General features: G+C 40.5%; 1 protein-coding gene across 1 annotated transcript in view; it reads right to left on the bottom strand.

The window, feature by feature from the left end:
• MEGF9 (multiple EGF like domains 9) overlaps window positions 1–15441 on the bottom strand; it is a 113878-nt gene extending 98437 nt beyond the window's left edge. The window contains exon 1 of the mRNA XM_003833089.6: window positions 14683–15441. Within this exon, the coding sequence (XP_003833137.2) occupies window positions 14683–15277 (595 nt within the window). The 5' untranslated portion in view covers window positions 15278–15441. The remainder of the gene's footprint in view (window positions 1–14682) is intronic.
• Between the last annotated feature and the right edge of the window lie 57 nt (window positions 15442–15498).

Below are 15498 nucleotides of genomic sequence, written 5' to 3'. Positions count from 1 at the left end.
GTACCAAGTCTCAAGTAAAGCATCATATGGGGTCTTAGATCAAAATAGATTTACTTTCTTTTTGGTGACATGACAAATAATTTAAATGTGGTGAATTTTTTCACATTTTGATCTGTCTTATATTGGTCTTCAGAAGACTGTTAAATCCTACTTGCACCTCTGTTTTCATAACAAGCAAGTGATCTCATTTATTATCATGAGAAATGAAGCAATATACGCAGTAATAAAATATTAAACTCAATCAGTGATTTTAAAAAAGCTTTATGGGACAGCTTTTTTCTCTATTTTTCATTTTCTACAATGTTTATTGTAGAAAATTTTCTACAATAAACATTGTAGAAAATGAACATAGATTATTTTTATAACTGTAAAAAAAACTGGCCAGGTGCAGTGGCTCACACCTGTAATGCCAACACTTTGTGAGGCTGCGGTAGGAAGATTGCTTGAAGCCAGGAGTATAGTATCAGCCTGGGCAATATAGCGACACTGCATGTCTACAATTTTTTTTTTTTAAAATTAGCTGAGCATGGTGGCACATGCCTGTAGTCCCAACTACTCAGGAGGCTGATATGGGAGGATCACCTGAGCCCAGGAGTTCGAGGCTGCAGTGAGCTACAATCACACTACTGCACTCTAACCCGGGTGAAAGAGTGAGACCGTGTTTCTTAAAAAAAAAAAAAAAAAAAAAGTAAGTAGAACCCATTCTAAACAGATCAACCAAAAATAATATTACATAAAGCACAACTTATATATGTTGTGAGTTTAATATGAGATAAAGATTATTTTGTTTTCTCAAGGTAGTGGGGAAGAAAAATAATACTAAAGGACCCCAAACCTTTGGAAAACACCATAATTGTTAAATTATACAAATATGTCAACTACAAAATGGCATAAAAATATATTTTGTGTAAAGAAGCCATATATAAATGAATGTGTTTATTTCTTTGTTGTGTTTAATCAAAGCCATCTTGGTCACATTACATTATAAGCTAATATAAACCATGTAATTTGGAAAGAATATTAAAGCCTTTATGTCTGAGAAAGCCCAAAGTAGTTTACATGTGTTACTTCTCAAAAACCTTTGGTGACTGGAAGTTTCATTTTATAGTCTGGGAAACTAAGTCATAGAGTCATCAAAAAATATACTCAATAACTCAAAAAGTGAATAGAAAGACTAGAATTTAGTTCTTCTGACTTCGATTCTACTGATTAGCTGGACCATCCAGCCCTGCCTTTGTGGACAAGTTGAAGCAACAAACTAACTTAAAAACTAAAACCAGTTGAACAGGACAGGTTTGCAGGCAATACACCAACAATTCAGTACAATAATACCCAACAACTAGATTGCTTTGGGTTTTTGGTACACTTTATAACTATTCAATAACTCACACAACATCAATAGATGGTGGGACTATACTGTTAGTGCTATTCATATAGAACTGGTAAAACACACTGTAGGATTACAATAAATATAAAATCACATGAAAAATCTACAGCAGAAAAAGCCCAATGCCTTCCTCTCATCAAGACTCAATAAACAAACACAACAGGATAAATATATTGGAATGCAAGTCCTTCCCCCCCATTATTTCCAATAATCCTTCCCAATCCCTATAATGATTAATAGGACTTAAGAGAATCTAAAAACCTATTCAAGTTATCCAATTTCCTTCAGAGTGAATAACATCTAAACTTTTCCTAGAATATTTTTAAAGAAATTTCATCTTTAAAGACCGTTTCCAGGCCAGGCACGGTGGCTCACGCCTGTAAACTCAACACTTGGGAGGCTGAGGTGGGCAGATGGCTTGAGCACAGGAATTCGAGACCAGCCTGGACAACGTGGTGAAACCCTGTCTCTACCAAAAAAAAAAAAAAATTAATTTAAAAAATTAGTTTAAAAAAAATTAGCCGGGCATGGTGGTGCACACCTGTAGTCCCAGCTACTTGGGAGGCTGAGGTGAGTGGATCATTTGAACCCGGGAGGTCAAGGCTACCGTGAGCCACAATCACGCCACTGCACTCCAGGCTGGGTGACAGAGTGTGACCCTGTCTCAAAAAAAAGAAAAAAAAAAATTTCCAAAATTAAAAAGGAGTAGGAAATATGATATCCTCCTTGTAGTTAACAATGTTACTACTTCTCATCTCTTCTTTTTGCTCACATGTATCAAGTAAAAGCACTAGATTATTAAAAATAAATGATAAAAATCTAATAAGATCTGTGATAATATGCCAGTTTCTTGGAAGCATGTAAGACTGAAATAAGTTTTCAGACTCAGTTATCTAAAGGGTCTAAAATTTAGTAAATAAAGGTTATTTAACATTCTCCAGCCAGGTTGACAACATTCCTACTCCTTATCTTTTTCCCTGTGACTAGGCAGAATGTATTCCTTTTTCCAAATGAATAAATTTTCCCTTCCCTTAATGCTTAGCTGTCTCCCTGGCAAGGTATCATATAGAACAGCTGTTATATTACCAGTATAACAGCAATCCCGTCTGATCTAATTGGAAAACATATGGACGGACTGAAACCAAACTTTTGGGGGCTCAGTAACTTTAAAGAAGAAATAATCAAATATATTGATAAAGACTATGAACAATGCCATGAATTCAAATTTTGCACAATCTAAACAAGATCTATTTCAATAAGCTACTTTAAGTAATGTTCAAGTGAATGCTTTAAATTACCTAGACAAGGTGGGGAGCAGTAGCTCACGCCTGTAATCCTAGCACTTTGGGAGGCCAAGGCGGGCGGATCACGAGGTCAGGAGATCAAGACCATCCTGGCTAATATGCTGAAACCCCGTCTCTACTAAAAATACAAAAATTAGCCGGGTGTGGTGGCCGGCGCCTGTAGTCCCAGCTACTTGGGAGGCTGAGGCAGGAGAATAGCGTGAACCCGGGAGGCGGAGCTTGCAGTGAGCCGAGATCACGCCACTGCACTCCAGCCTAGGCGACAGAGCAAGACTCTGTCTCTAAAAAAATAAAAATAAAAAATTAATTAATTAAAAAAAACTACCTAGACAAAATGAAATGGAGAAAGAGCCAGCTCTCAACTTTCAGCCTCTGCTGAAGGTCTCAGTTAAATTTTGCCTAAAGGTACCAAATCTTAGATATGTCATTCCTACTGTATGTTCAAGATTTGTCAGGCTGCATGAATAGTCTCCTTTATTCAAAACCCTGACTCACTTAGACTAAACAAATACCCTGATATAGATCAAACTTGCTTAGTCAATGACAGAAATTATAGTTAAGTGGCCCTGGGTAATATCATCTGACTTGATCTTATATAAGTAAAGACTTACCAAGCTTATCAGAACTTTTTATTCATTTTTAAATGTTATTCATTTATTTTTAAGACTATAAAATTAGAATTGGATATAGTCACGAAAAAACTTCAAAAATTCAGAAAAACACAAAGAAGGTAATTAAAATTACCCATAATCCCATTACTTAGGTTTAACTAATTAATATTTTGGTATATTTCTCTCCTCATATGTATATTGCTGCTTAATATAATGTAAACATTTTAATGTAAGTTCATAAATTACCAAATTTCTTTATCATAAAATGTTAGAGTAGGAGAATTCCTCTTTCAAAAATCTTTACTGAAAGGACAAATCCAAAATATAAGCCAAATGAAAGAAGAGCTGATGTAAATGGGGGTGGTGATGTGGAGGTGAGAGGTGAGAGTTGGGTGTGAAAGGTCCAGAAGTAGACCTGTTGGCCTCTCCAGTCCCTATAATGGCTCCCAAACACATCTGAGGAACCCTGGGTCCCCAAATAATACTGTTTAAAAATCACAAATCTAGTCTAACTCATTTAACAGATAAAACTACTTGCTTTTACTAGACAGATAACTAGTAAAAGAACTAATGAAAGAACTTAGGATCCCACATCTTACAGACAAGTGCTCAGCTTCTGCAACTTAGCTACCCTTTCTACAAAAGTCATCAAATGTTCATTTGTCCATTGTTGTTCTTCCTTTAAGAAAAATACAAGGGAAAATGTTACAAACAAAAAATGAATAATTAATATAATAAGCTGGATCTCAAGGAGTTCCACTTGTCCTAAGCAGGTTCTCAAACTATTCCTCATATTACTATGAGTGAGAGAAATGTTCATTTCTAAACTAAAAAGAAAGGCATGATTACATTATTTTCCTCAAGAATACAATGCATGTCTAGTATACCTACAAACTGTTCCTTCTTTTTCACTAATTCAATCACTAAATATTTATTAAGAATCTATCTGGGCTGGACAGCAGAGGTATAACTGTGAACAAAACAAATGGAAGTTCTGCCCTCATGGAGTCTGTAAGCCTGACAGGCTTGAGCAAACTACTTTAACTTTCTGAATCCCAGTGTTTGCCAGTCATAAAGTAAGGTTAATAAGATTTAACTACTGCATTGTTTAAGAATTAAATGACATGATGTACGTAAAAAAACCCTTATAGGTAATCAGGCATATAATATGTGCTCAGTTAATATTAGTTACCTTCCCTGCCAAAGTGTTAAATATCAGATTAAAAATGAAAGGTGACAGTGTAAGTCTCTTTGCTATTAAAACAATGATTTGAAGTAGTACAACTGAAATAGCAGGTTAAAATAATTCCAAAGAGATTCTGGGCCAGGTGCAGTGGCTCATGCCTGTAATCCCAGCACTTTGGGAGGCTGAGACGGGTGGATCACCTAAGGTCAGGAGTTTGAGACCAGCCTAACCAATATGGTGAAACCCTGTCTCTACTGAAAATACAAAAATTAGCTGGGTGTGGTGGTGGGTGCCTGTAATCCCAGCTACTTGGGAGGCTGAGGCAGGAGAATCACTTCAACCTAAGAGGCAGAGGTTGCAGTGAGCCGAGATGGCACCACTGCACTCCAGCCTGGGAGACAGAGTGAGACTCTATCTCAAAAAAAAAAAAAAAAAGATAATGCCAAAGAGATTCTTACACTAGCAAAGAAGTAAATATTTCAATACGAAGAAATGAAATTCAGGTTGGGCGCGGTGGCTCACACCTGTAATCCCAGCACTTTGGGAGGCCAAGGTGGGCGGATCACTTGAGGTCAGAAGTTCAAGACCAACCTGGCCAACATGGCAAAACCCCACCTCTTCTAAAAATACAAAAATTAGCTGGGCATGGTGGCAGGAACCTGTAATCCCAGCTACTCGGGAGGTTGAGGCAGGAGAATTGCTAGAACCTATGAGGCAGAGGTTGCAGTGAGCTGAGAATCCGCCACTGCATCCCAGCCTGGGCGACAGAGCGAGACTGTGTCTCAAAAAAAAAAAAAAAAGAAATGAAATTCACATGAGCCCTCACAGTCAAGTTCTGTAATTCACCTTGTTATCTCCATGACCATTTACTTTCAGTTACTTCTGGGCTCTTTCCACAACATTCAGCCCTGTAGAGTGTCTAGGAAAGAAAATATAAAGCAAACAGTCCTCTTCTCCAAATACCATTTATTCATCATATAAATATGGGCAGCTAAACAAGACAAGATTTACACTTAACAAAATAAACTTAAAAGACAATGGTTTAAAATACAAAATATCAAATCTGAAACCCAACAAAACCTATAAAGGTTTGATCAATATTCACCAATAAAAGTACAGAGGACATAAGCCTTTTTCATTCATATAATATGCAGAAATCAACAAAATGTGAATTGCAAGGTCTTAGACATTCTAAGAGCACCTTGTAAGCCATAATGCACTGCACACTTGTTAATTGCTAATATTAAAAGCACTCTGTTCACTATTAACTTTAATTATATTTCTAATGGGGAAATTCTGTCATTCAAAAGATCAAACATTTGTTTCTTAACGAAATTAATTATATACTGGTATGCATCTCAAAACCACCTACCAACAAAAACAGGTCATGTTATTCATAAATAGGAAAATAAATTTGCTACTTATTCAAAGTTCTTGATTTTTTTTAGAGCCAGATAACTTCTATTATGAAAGTTTTTTCTTTATTGTTCCTCAGAAGAAGGTGGCAGGGGGTAGTTGGGGCATAAGTTGGACAATAAAGAAGACCCCAGTGGAAAAAGAAAATCTTTTCTCCATTTTTTTTCAAAAAGAGAGAATACCGTGTTCTGAATATTGTATAAAGGATGACATTTTCATATTAAGAAGGCTTCATAATCTAAATTACATAGACCAAAAACAAATCAATAGGAAAAAAGTGAAAGTCACAGAGAAAGACAGATTTTGTTCTCAGTGCAAACTGTTCAACGCCATGCATGCTGACACTAACACATCTTTAAGGACTTTTTGTTCATCTAGAAAGACGTCTTGGAAGAATTAAGCTTTGAGGAAGCACTGAAGGAGGACAAAGTGGTAAATTGTTAAACAGAGAGGGTAATTTGGTTCCTTAAAGATCATGGAAAGAATGGTTGGCGCTAAAAATAAAAGATATGAGTGAGAGGAACGCATAGAAGGCTTTAAATTGAAAAAAAATGAGCAAGGAGAATGGAAGAAAGGTTTTTTTCTTTCAATGAAGACAAAATAATAGGGAAAGATTTTTCTGACCATAATTATCTGTAGAACAGTGGCATTATTAGAGAGATTATTTTGATACAAATTTATCACATGTACTCACATAGATACATCTAAAAGGATAAATATTTTTAGTAAACCTTTACTATGATTCAAACCTAGGTATCCAGACATAATCTTTATCTTCTTCATCACATTTTTAGAAATCCTCCTTTAAAGTTACCAGGGCAGTCAGGGTAGTCATTTCTAGTGAAAAACAGATAAATCAAAATGTATACTTGAAAAAAAGACTAAGTGATCACAGAAGAGGTCCCTGTAATATAATGTCAACATTACTAATAAGGATTTTTATATCACACCTAAAAAAAACCACACAAAAATCAAGATAAAGGAAAAAGCAAGGATTAAAGCTATTTATAACTTAAAATATCATCTAACACTGTCTTTCAGCTAAACAAGGTCTTACATTTTTATTTTCTTCTGCTCTATTAAGTACCCTAGAGCAGAATTCTCTCCACCCATAATTTACTCATCAGTAAAAACAGCACTGCAATACTTTTCTTCTATTCTTTTTATAAGGGTGCCAGAATGTCTGGAAGTTAATACACATGTTTAGAAATGCTAAGATGAGAAGTTATGCACACTTAAATTTTAGGGGTCTTTTTTAAAAATCAAGATAAAAAGACCTAGATTATTTCAACGTGTAAATTTTCAACTAGCCAGGAGGCTTCCTGGGGACATAATACAGAAGATTTGAAACTAATGTTCTGGAGTTTATGCTGCTCCAGAAACTAATCAGACTAAGGAATTTCTACAGAAAACTAGGCACTTAGGCCAGGCATAAGGTATGATAAATTTAGAAGTCCCTGGGCCTGGCCCCCCAAAAAATATGAACAAATCTCTCCATCACAGAAAAACTTAGAACCTAATTAATGAAACAATAAGAGCTATAATTTAATATAACAATTGTAAAACGTTGTCAAACAGAAAATTCAGGGAGGTGGCTGGGCATGGTGTCTCACACCTGTAATCCCAGTACTTTGGAAGGCCCAGGTGGGTGGATTACTTGAGTTTAGGAGTTCGAGACTAGCCTGGGCAACATGGCAAAATCCCAACTCTACTAAAAATACAAAAACTAGCTAGGCGTGGTGGTGCACACCTGTAGTCCCAGCTACTCTGGAGATTGAGGTGAGAGAATCATTTGAGCCCAGGAGGTTGAGGCTGCAGTGAGCCATGATTGTGCCGCCGCACTCCAGCCCGGGACACAGAGTGAGACCCTGTCTCAAAAAAAAAAAAAAAAAAAACAGAAAGAAGAAAAGAAAATTCTGGGAGATGAATGAATAGCACACAGTGGAATGAAGACAGTAAATGCCAAGGAAGAGTAGAAGTTTTCCCAGATTAATATCCAAGGACCAATTATTTTTAGCAAAATGGTTTCCTACTCTTCTAGGTAGCTGTTATTTCTTTAAATGCCAATAATATGGATTCTGGAGCCAGACCCACTAGGTCTGAATGTAGGTTCTGCCAGAGCTGGGCTTCTATGGAACTCAATTTCCTTATCTATAAAATGAGGATAATAATAGTAACTAACTTAGTAGTTCCTGTTTTGGAGATTAAATGACTTAATATACATAAGGCACATAGAACAGTGCCAGTAACATAGTAAGTGTGTTTGTAATTACTATTATAGTAGTCCACAATCCCTCAAATCTGATGCTCAATACCAGAAGCTATGAAACTACAAATTTTCCTGTAACTCACTTGGTGGCAAATATCTGACCTACTCCGAATACATTTGGCAACAAAACCTGACCGGAGCAAATGCAAATAAAACCTGACCTGAGCAAAGGCTACTGAAAGTCTTTATTTATCACACTCACTGTAAAGATACGTGCATTTTGCTGCAGATATCTCAAGGTGTTTGATTACAGGATGCTGCCCCCAATTCACTGGAATATATTTATGAAAAAATGAAAAAATCTAAATTCTGAAACACATCCAACCCAGAGGTTTTAGATAAAAGACTGTGGGGTCTATATTAACTTTGAAGCCTAGACAGTTTGTATTTCCTTAAAATAAATGGCATCTTCTTAAAGAAACATGAGTAAGTAAGATCCTGAACTAGTATTAGAGAATATTAGGATGATGAAAACATTTTCCAGTACAGTTAGGAGAGTCCTATATTCCTAGGATGTTCTTTTCAAATATAATCCATCTTGGCTGGGCGTGGTGGCTCACACCTGTAATCCCAGCACTTTGGGAAGCTGAGGCAGGCAGATCATTTGAGGTCAGGAGTTCAAGACCAGCCTGACCAACATGGTGAAACCCCATCTCTACTAAAAATACAAGAAAGTTAGCTGGGTATGGTGGCGCATGCCTGTAGTCCCAGCTACTAGGGAGGCTGAAGCAGGAGAACTGCTTGACCCTGGGAGGCGGAGGTTGCAGTGAGCCAAGACGGTGCCACTGCACTCCAGCCTGGGCAACTAAGTGAGACTCTGTCTCAAAAAAACAAACAAACAAACAAACAAACAAAAACAGGCTGGGCGTGGTAGCTCATGCCTATAATCCTAGCACTTTGGGAGGCCGAGATGGGCGGATTGCCTGAGGTTGGGAGTTTGAGACTAGCCTGGGCAATATGGTGAAACCCTGTTTCTACTAAAATACAAAGAAAAATAAATTAGCTGGGCGTGGCGGCATGCGCCTGTAGTCCCAGTTACTCGGGAGGCTGAGGCAGGAGAATCACTTGAACCAGGGAGGTGGAGGTTGTAGTGATCCGAGATGGCACCACTGCACTCCAGCCTGGCGACAGAGCAAAACTCCGTCTCCAAAAACAAAACAAAACAAAACAAACAAAAATATATAATCCATCTGTAATATTTTGTTTACATGTCATGGTAGTCAGAGTTTTCAAGTTCTAAATTCTAGGGCTTGCTTAAACAAAGTCTATTCTCATCACTCAGATAACAAATAAATAATTAGGGTTCTTTGGGGGACATAAATATGCCTTGAATCATGCAGACCAAATCATCACAGAACTTTAGAGCTGAAAGAGACCCTTTAAAACTAATCTAAATTATTATCCTTTACCTTCCAAATTGTTTTATCATCTGTAAATTTACTCTGCCCTATGAGGTAAGAATAATCTGCCCTAACTTGTCCATAGACTCTCTCTATAGGAACACACCGCAGGTAAATGCAAATAAACTGGGTGGAGTACACTGACAAACCTGGGATCTAAAAGGATAACTGAATTTAACACAATCAATCTTATAAATTTAGTAAATGTCTCAGATTACACTTTAGAAAATTATAAGAATTTCCAAGTCCAGAATGAAAGAAGACTCACCTAGCACATATTTAAAAATAAATAAATTTTAATAGAGCTTAGCAATCTTAATGGGCTCAATGAGTCAACAACATAATGCAGCTGCCAAAAAGCTACTGTGATTAGGAACTAACCACATCAACATCAGTACCCCATCCAGAAGGAATGAGGCAACTGCCCTCTCTGCTACAAGCTGGTTAGAGCACATCTGGAGTATTATGTTCAGCTCTGTTTCACATTTTGGTAGAGACACAGAAAGACTGAAAAAGACTAGAAGAGGGCCAGGCACAGTGGCTCATGCCTGTAATCCCAGCACTTTCGGAGGCTGAAGCGGGTAGATCAGGAGTTCGAGACCAGCCTGGCCAACATGGTGAAACCCCGTCTGTGCTAAAAATACAAAAAGTAGCAGGGTGTGGTGGCATGCACCATAATTCCAGCTAGGCAGGAGGCTGAGGCAGAACTGCCTGAAACCACGAGGCGGAGGTTGCAGTGGGCTGAGATGGTGCCACCGCATTCCAGCCTGGGCAACAGAGTGGAACTCCATCTCAAAAAAAAACAAAAAACAAAAAAAAACTAGAAGAGAAGTAACCAAGACAGTAAGAAAATTTGAAACCATGTCACATAAAGATCAGTTGAAGGAGCTGAAATTATTTAGCCGAGACAGAGAGGGATCATGATCCCTGTCCCCTAACCTGTAAGAGCTGTCATGGCACAAAGACAGCCAACTTTTTCTGCATGGCCCCAATGGGCAGAGCCAGATCAATCAGTTAACTAAAATAAGAAATTTCAGCTAAGCCTATGGAAATATCTCTTCAAATGTAGAGCCACATTAGGAGTAGTGGCATTTAAAGTCCTGTCTACCCCTAAGGGTCCATAATTTTTAAAATCAAACATTTGGGCCAGCGTGCGGCAGCTCACACCTATAATCCCAGCACTTTGGGAGGCCGTGGTGGGCAGATTACCTGAGGTCAGAAGTTCGAGACCAGCCTGGCCAACATGGTGAAACCCCATCTCTACTAAAAACACAAAAATTAGCCAGGCATGGTGGTGCGCACCTGTAATCCCAGCTACTTGGGAAGCTGAGGCAAGAGAATCGCTTGAACCCGGAGGCGGAGGTTGCAGTGAGCCAATCTAGCCTGGGCAAAAAGAGCGAAACTCCGTCTCAAAAAAAAAAAAAAAATCAAACATTTGTCATTACCTTAGTGTCTTACTGATTATTATTACCTCTGGTATCACAGCATCTCTCTTCACCCTGCTTAAAATGTCCTACCCAGGGCCAGGCACGGTGGCTTACACCTGTAATTACAGTACTTTGGGAGGCCAAGGTGGACAGATCACCTGAGGTCAGGAATCCGAGACCAGCCTGACCAACATGGAGAAACACTGTCTCTACTAAAAACACAAAATTAGCTGGGCATGGTGGCACATGCCTGTAATCCCAGCTACTTGGAAGACTGAGGAGAATCGCTTGAACCCGGGAGGTGGAGGTTGTGGTGAGCCGAGATAGCGCCATTGCACTCCAGCCTGGGCAACAAGAGCAAAACTCCGTCTTAAAAAAAAAAAAAAAAAAGTCCTACCCAGCCAACCAATCAGTGAATGTTTTGCTGGATTTGTGGGAGAAAAAGTGCCTGCTTGCTGGGCAATTAGTTTCAGTTTGCAGATCAGTGTCCTTGTAAACAAAAAAGGGCCCTAACTGAGGGGCAGGCAAGAGCTCTCAGCTAGATCTCCATGAAAGAAATTATTATTAATTCAAAAAGCATCTATAAGACCTATTCAATCAAATAATATATTATCAATGGCATTAGTTCTTACAGGAACGTTGAAATTAAAAAATACTGTACAACCATCTTCTCAAATGCCAGGGAATCCAACTTTGCAAGCCAAACCAGTTGTCTCAAATTCAATGATAAGTTTTCCTTCTGCCAAAGAGATATGTTTTCTGTTTAAAGTAGACTGGAGCCCATGCTCCATACTTGATCAGATCACTGTAAAGTCAATTTAGCTGCTGAGAACTAGATACTGGCAATCTAGAGTGAATTCACAGAGAAGTACAAACTACCTAATATTTAAAACACAGGAAAGTTATCGAAATTGGACATCCTTCCAAAATTTTTTCACCCAAAGACCATCACAGACGTAAGTATAATGTTAGTTCATGAAAATTACTAAAAGCCTTGAACAACAGTTCAGATGACAAAATTACTCAATCCAGCTTTACTGCAGTGTATATTGAATTGGATTCTAAGCAACTCCAGTGAAAGTATTAGAGAATATAGTAAATAGATGATGGACTTAACAAAAATACTCTGTGCTGCTTCCTCTCTGCTTTTTAACGTGAAGCCTAGAAGCAATCTAAGTGTCCATAAATAAGGGCTTGGTTAAATAAATTATGATACATTCTTACCCTGGAAAATGCAACTATTAAAAAGAATAAAGTAGACCCTAGATACCGATATTTTTTTTAAAAGTCCATGATACATAGTTAAGTGAATACCACAAGTTGCAAAACATGTATAGAATTATTCCATTTTGATTTTTTAAAATCTATTTTTAAATACCCTGTGTGTATGTTCATATATGCCCAGCAAAAACAGCTGAAAAAAGATCTGACAAATTGCTAACAGTAGTAACCTCTAGGGACTGACTGAAACTAGGAGGCAGTGAAGGAGTGACTTTCCCTTTTTCCTTTGTGGACTTCTGGTTGTTTATATTTTTTTGCCAGTAGGGGTTGCCTTTGGGGTTGAAAAATAACAACACAAAAATAGTAAAAGTAAAATAACATGAATTACACAGATTTATTTATCAGATACTAACCAAAGTAAGTGATCTTTCTACTTAAATGCTACTGTATGCTTAAAACTCCAGAGAATCTAATTCATTCTTTTTCTATTATATTTTACTAAAACAAATAAAAATCACCCCAAGTCCCTACTAGTTTTCTCAAATGTTTTCTATACACACACACACACACACACACCCCACAGGCCTGGTCATAAGCATAGCTAACACACACGGTGCTTATTCTACACTAGGAACTGTTGTAAGCACAGTAAGTGTTAACTTATTTAATCTTCCCAGCAGGCCTGGTGAAGTGAATCATGCCTGAAATCCTAGAACTTTGGGAGGCCGAGGCAGGAGGACTGCTTGAGTTCAGGAACTCAAGACTAGCCTGGGCAATATAGTGAGCCCTCATCTCTACAAAAAATACAAAAAATTAGCTGGGTGTGGTGACCCACGCCTGTAGTCTCAGCTGCTCAGGAAGCTGAGGTGGGAGGATCGCTTGAGCCTGGGAGGTAGAGGTTGCAGTGAGCCAAGATTGCGCCACTGCACTTCAGCCTGGGCAACAGAGCCAGACCCTGTCTCAAAAAACAAAAACAAAAACAAAAAAAGTCTTCATAGCAACCTTATGAGTTAAGTACTACTATAATATTATCTTCATTTCACAATCAAAGAAACTGAGTCCAAAGAGCTTCAGTGAGCCGCCTAAGCTTACACAGCTAACAAGGGGAAGAGCTAGGATTCAAACCTAAGAATAAACTCCAGAGTCCATACTCTCAACCACTATGCTTCCTGTCTCTCAGTAATATGTCAATCTCTCTATATGAAAGCCAAAAGGGGTTACAGGTAAAACCCAGCTAGCTAATGCATTCCTTGAAGCTGGAAGAGATGCACACTTGGCTTTTTATGGGTGAATAATCCTACTTATGTCATTGCCAAGCTCCAACCCAAGGATCAAGACTGTATTAAGGTTCATAACCATGTGGGAAAATTCTCTACACACTCAATTATAGTCCAAAGTCCATACCTGACTCCACAGTAAATCACTAAGCCTAAGATTTAGGTCAGAGACCCAGCTAGACAAAGGATTTGGACAAACCTCCACCCCAACTCAAAGCAAGACAATTCAGAAACTTTTGTCCAAACGTTCTGACAAAGTAGGCTTTTGTTTTGTTTTGTTTTAGTCCTAGGCCCACTTAAGATTTAAACGGGGAAAGAATACGAGTTGTCTCTAACTTTGCTTGAAGACTTCAGCAAGAAAAGCCTTTTCTACGTGGGCTCAAACAGAAATTGGCATATATCAGCATCAGCAAAGTTGAACATCCTGGCTTAAGGAGACAAAAATAGGCATCCTTGCTTAAATTGTGTTTTTGTCCAAACATGTTGACCTTATAATTGTGGAAGAAAAAAATGGTGCGAGGAAGAGATTTAACCTAATTTGTAAATGTGCTCAGCCTAGATACACACCTGTCCCAAATGACCTACTGAATCCACTTATTTGCAGGGACAACATGGATTACAGTGCCTTTTTTGTTTTTATTTTTTGCCCTCAAGTGGTCCATACTACTGTTTGTAAACAAAATCCTCTCACTACCTCTCTTCCACCTGTCATACACACACATCTGATATTTACATAAACAAGAAGAAATGAACAGGGAAACTGGAGCTTTGGGAGGAATTCCTTACCCTCAGCTTTTGACCCAGTGGTTGAAGGAGGTACTATGCGGGCTTTCAAACTTCCCCAAATAACCCAGGCAGAGAGGCTGGGTGCGCGAACCCAACCCAAAAGTTTGCGCCCATTCTGTTCTCTGAAAAAGGCCAGAAAGCCCTGTTGGGAAGAAGATGAGATGCCTTCCACCCAGCAGCCACCCCCTCCCGAAGGAGCACAGCCCACGGGGGACAAAAGATTTTCCAGATTGATCGGGGGCGGGAGGGAGACTAGCTGGACCTGGGATCCCCCCTCGGGAGCCGGAACCTGGGGTGTCTTTGGGGTAACAAACGATAAATTATAGGCAAGAGCCCAATCCTAGATGCCGGGGCTGAGGTGAGGACGGGTCCTGCCCGAGAGGGAGCGCCGGACTCACCTGGAGGAGGCGAAGAGGGGGCCTCGGTGGCAGGTGGGGTGGGGAGGACGCTGCTGTTGCTGCTGCTGGGGAGATCGGGGGTCGGGGTCCGGGGAGTCGTGGGCGCCGGTACGGTGGTCGCTACAGGGGTGGTCGGCGCCGGGCCAGTGGTCGTCGAAAGGGTGGTCGGCGCGGGTCTGGTCGGCGCCTGAGAGGTGGTCGAAGTGCGTTCCGCCGCCGGAGGGGTGGTCGGCGAGGGGCCGAGCGGCGCCTGAAAGGTGGTGGAAGCGGGTCCAGCAGTCGCCCAAAGAGGGGTGGTCTCCGGGGACTGGGCTGGAGAAGTCGCAGCCAGGGGTCGGTGGACGGTGGCGCGCGGGGGCCCGGTCCTCGGGGCCTGGGCCGTGGGAGCTGTCGCCCTAAGGAAGGGGTGGCTGGGCTCGCCCCGCAACCCGGGGCCCGGCGACGCGTCCACCTGCCCCGCGGCCCCGCCGCCACCGGTGACATTCCCCGCCGAGGCGGCTGAGGCGACGGCGGCGGCGGCGGCGGCGCAGCACAACAGGGCGAGGCCGCCCAGGCTCGGCAGGCTCCTCATGGCGCGCTCGGCTCCGCCATTCATTCATTCAGCCAGTCGGTTGGTCAGTCATCTTCTCCTCGTTGCAATCCGACCAAGGAAGCCTCCGCAACCACCGCCGCCACCGGGCGCACCATCGCCACCTCCCTCTGACAGGCGGCCGGCCCCGCGGGCGGGCCCCAGCGCGGAGGGAGCGACCGGACCGAGCGCGGACCGCCCGCCCTCCTCGATTGGCAGCCGCGCCTAACCAATGGGAAGCCAGGGTT

Source organism: Pan paniscus, chromosome 11 (assembly GCF_029289425.2).
Source record: "Pan paniscus chromosome 11, NHGRI_mPanPan1-v2.0_pri, whole genome shotgun sequence".
Lineage (NCBI taxonomy): Eukaryota > Metazoa > Chordata > Mammalia > Primates > Hominidae > Pan > Pan paniscus.
The sequence above is the reverse complement of the archived record's forward strand: the minus strand, read 5'-3'. Positions and strand labels throughout refer to the sequence as shown.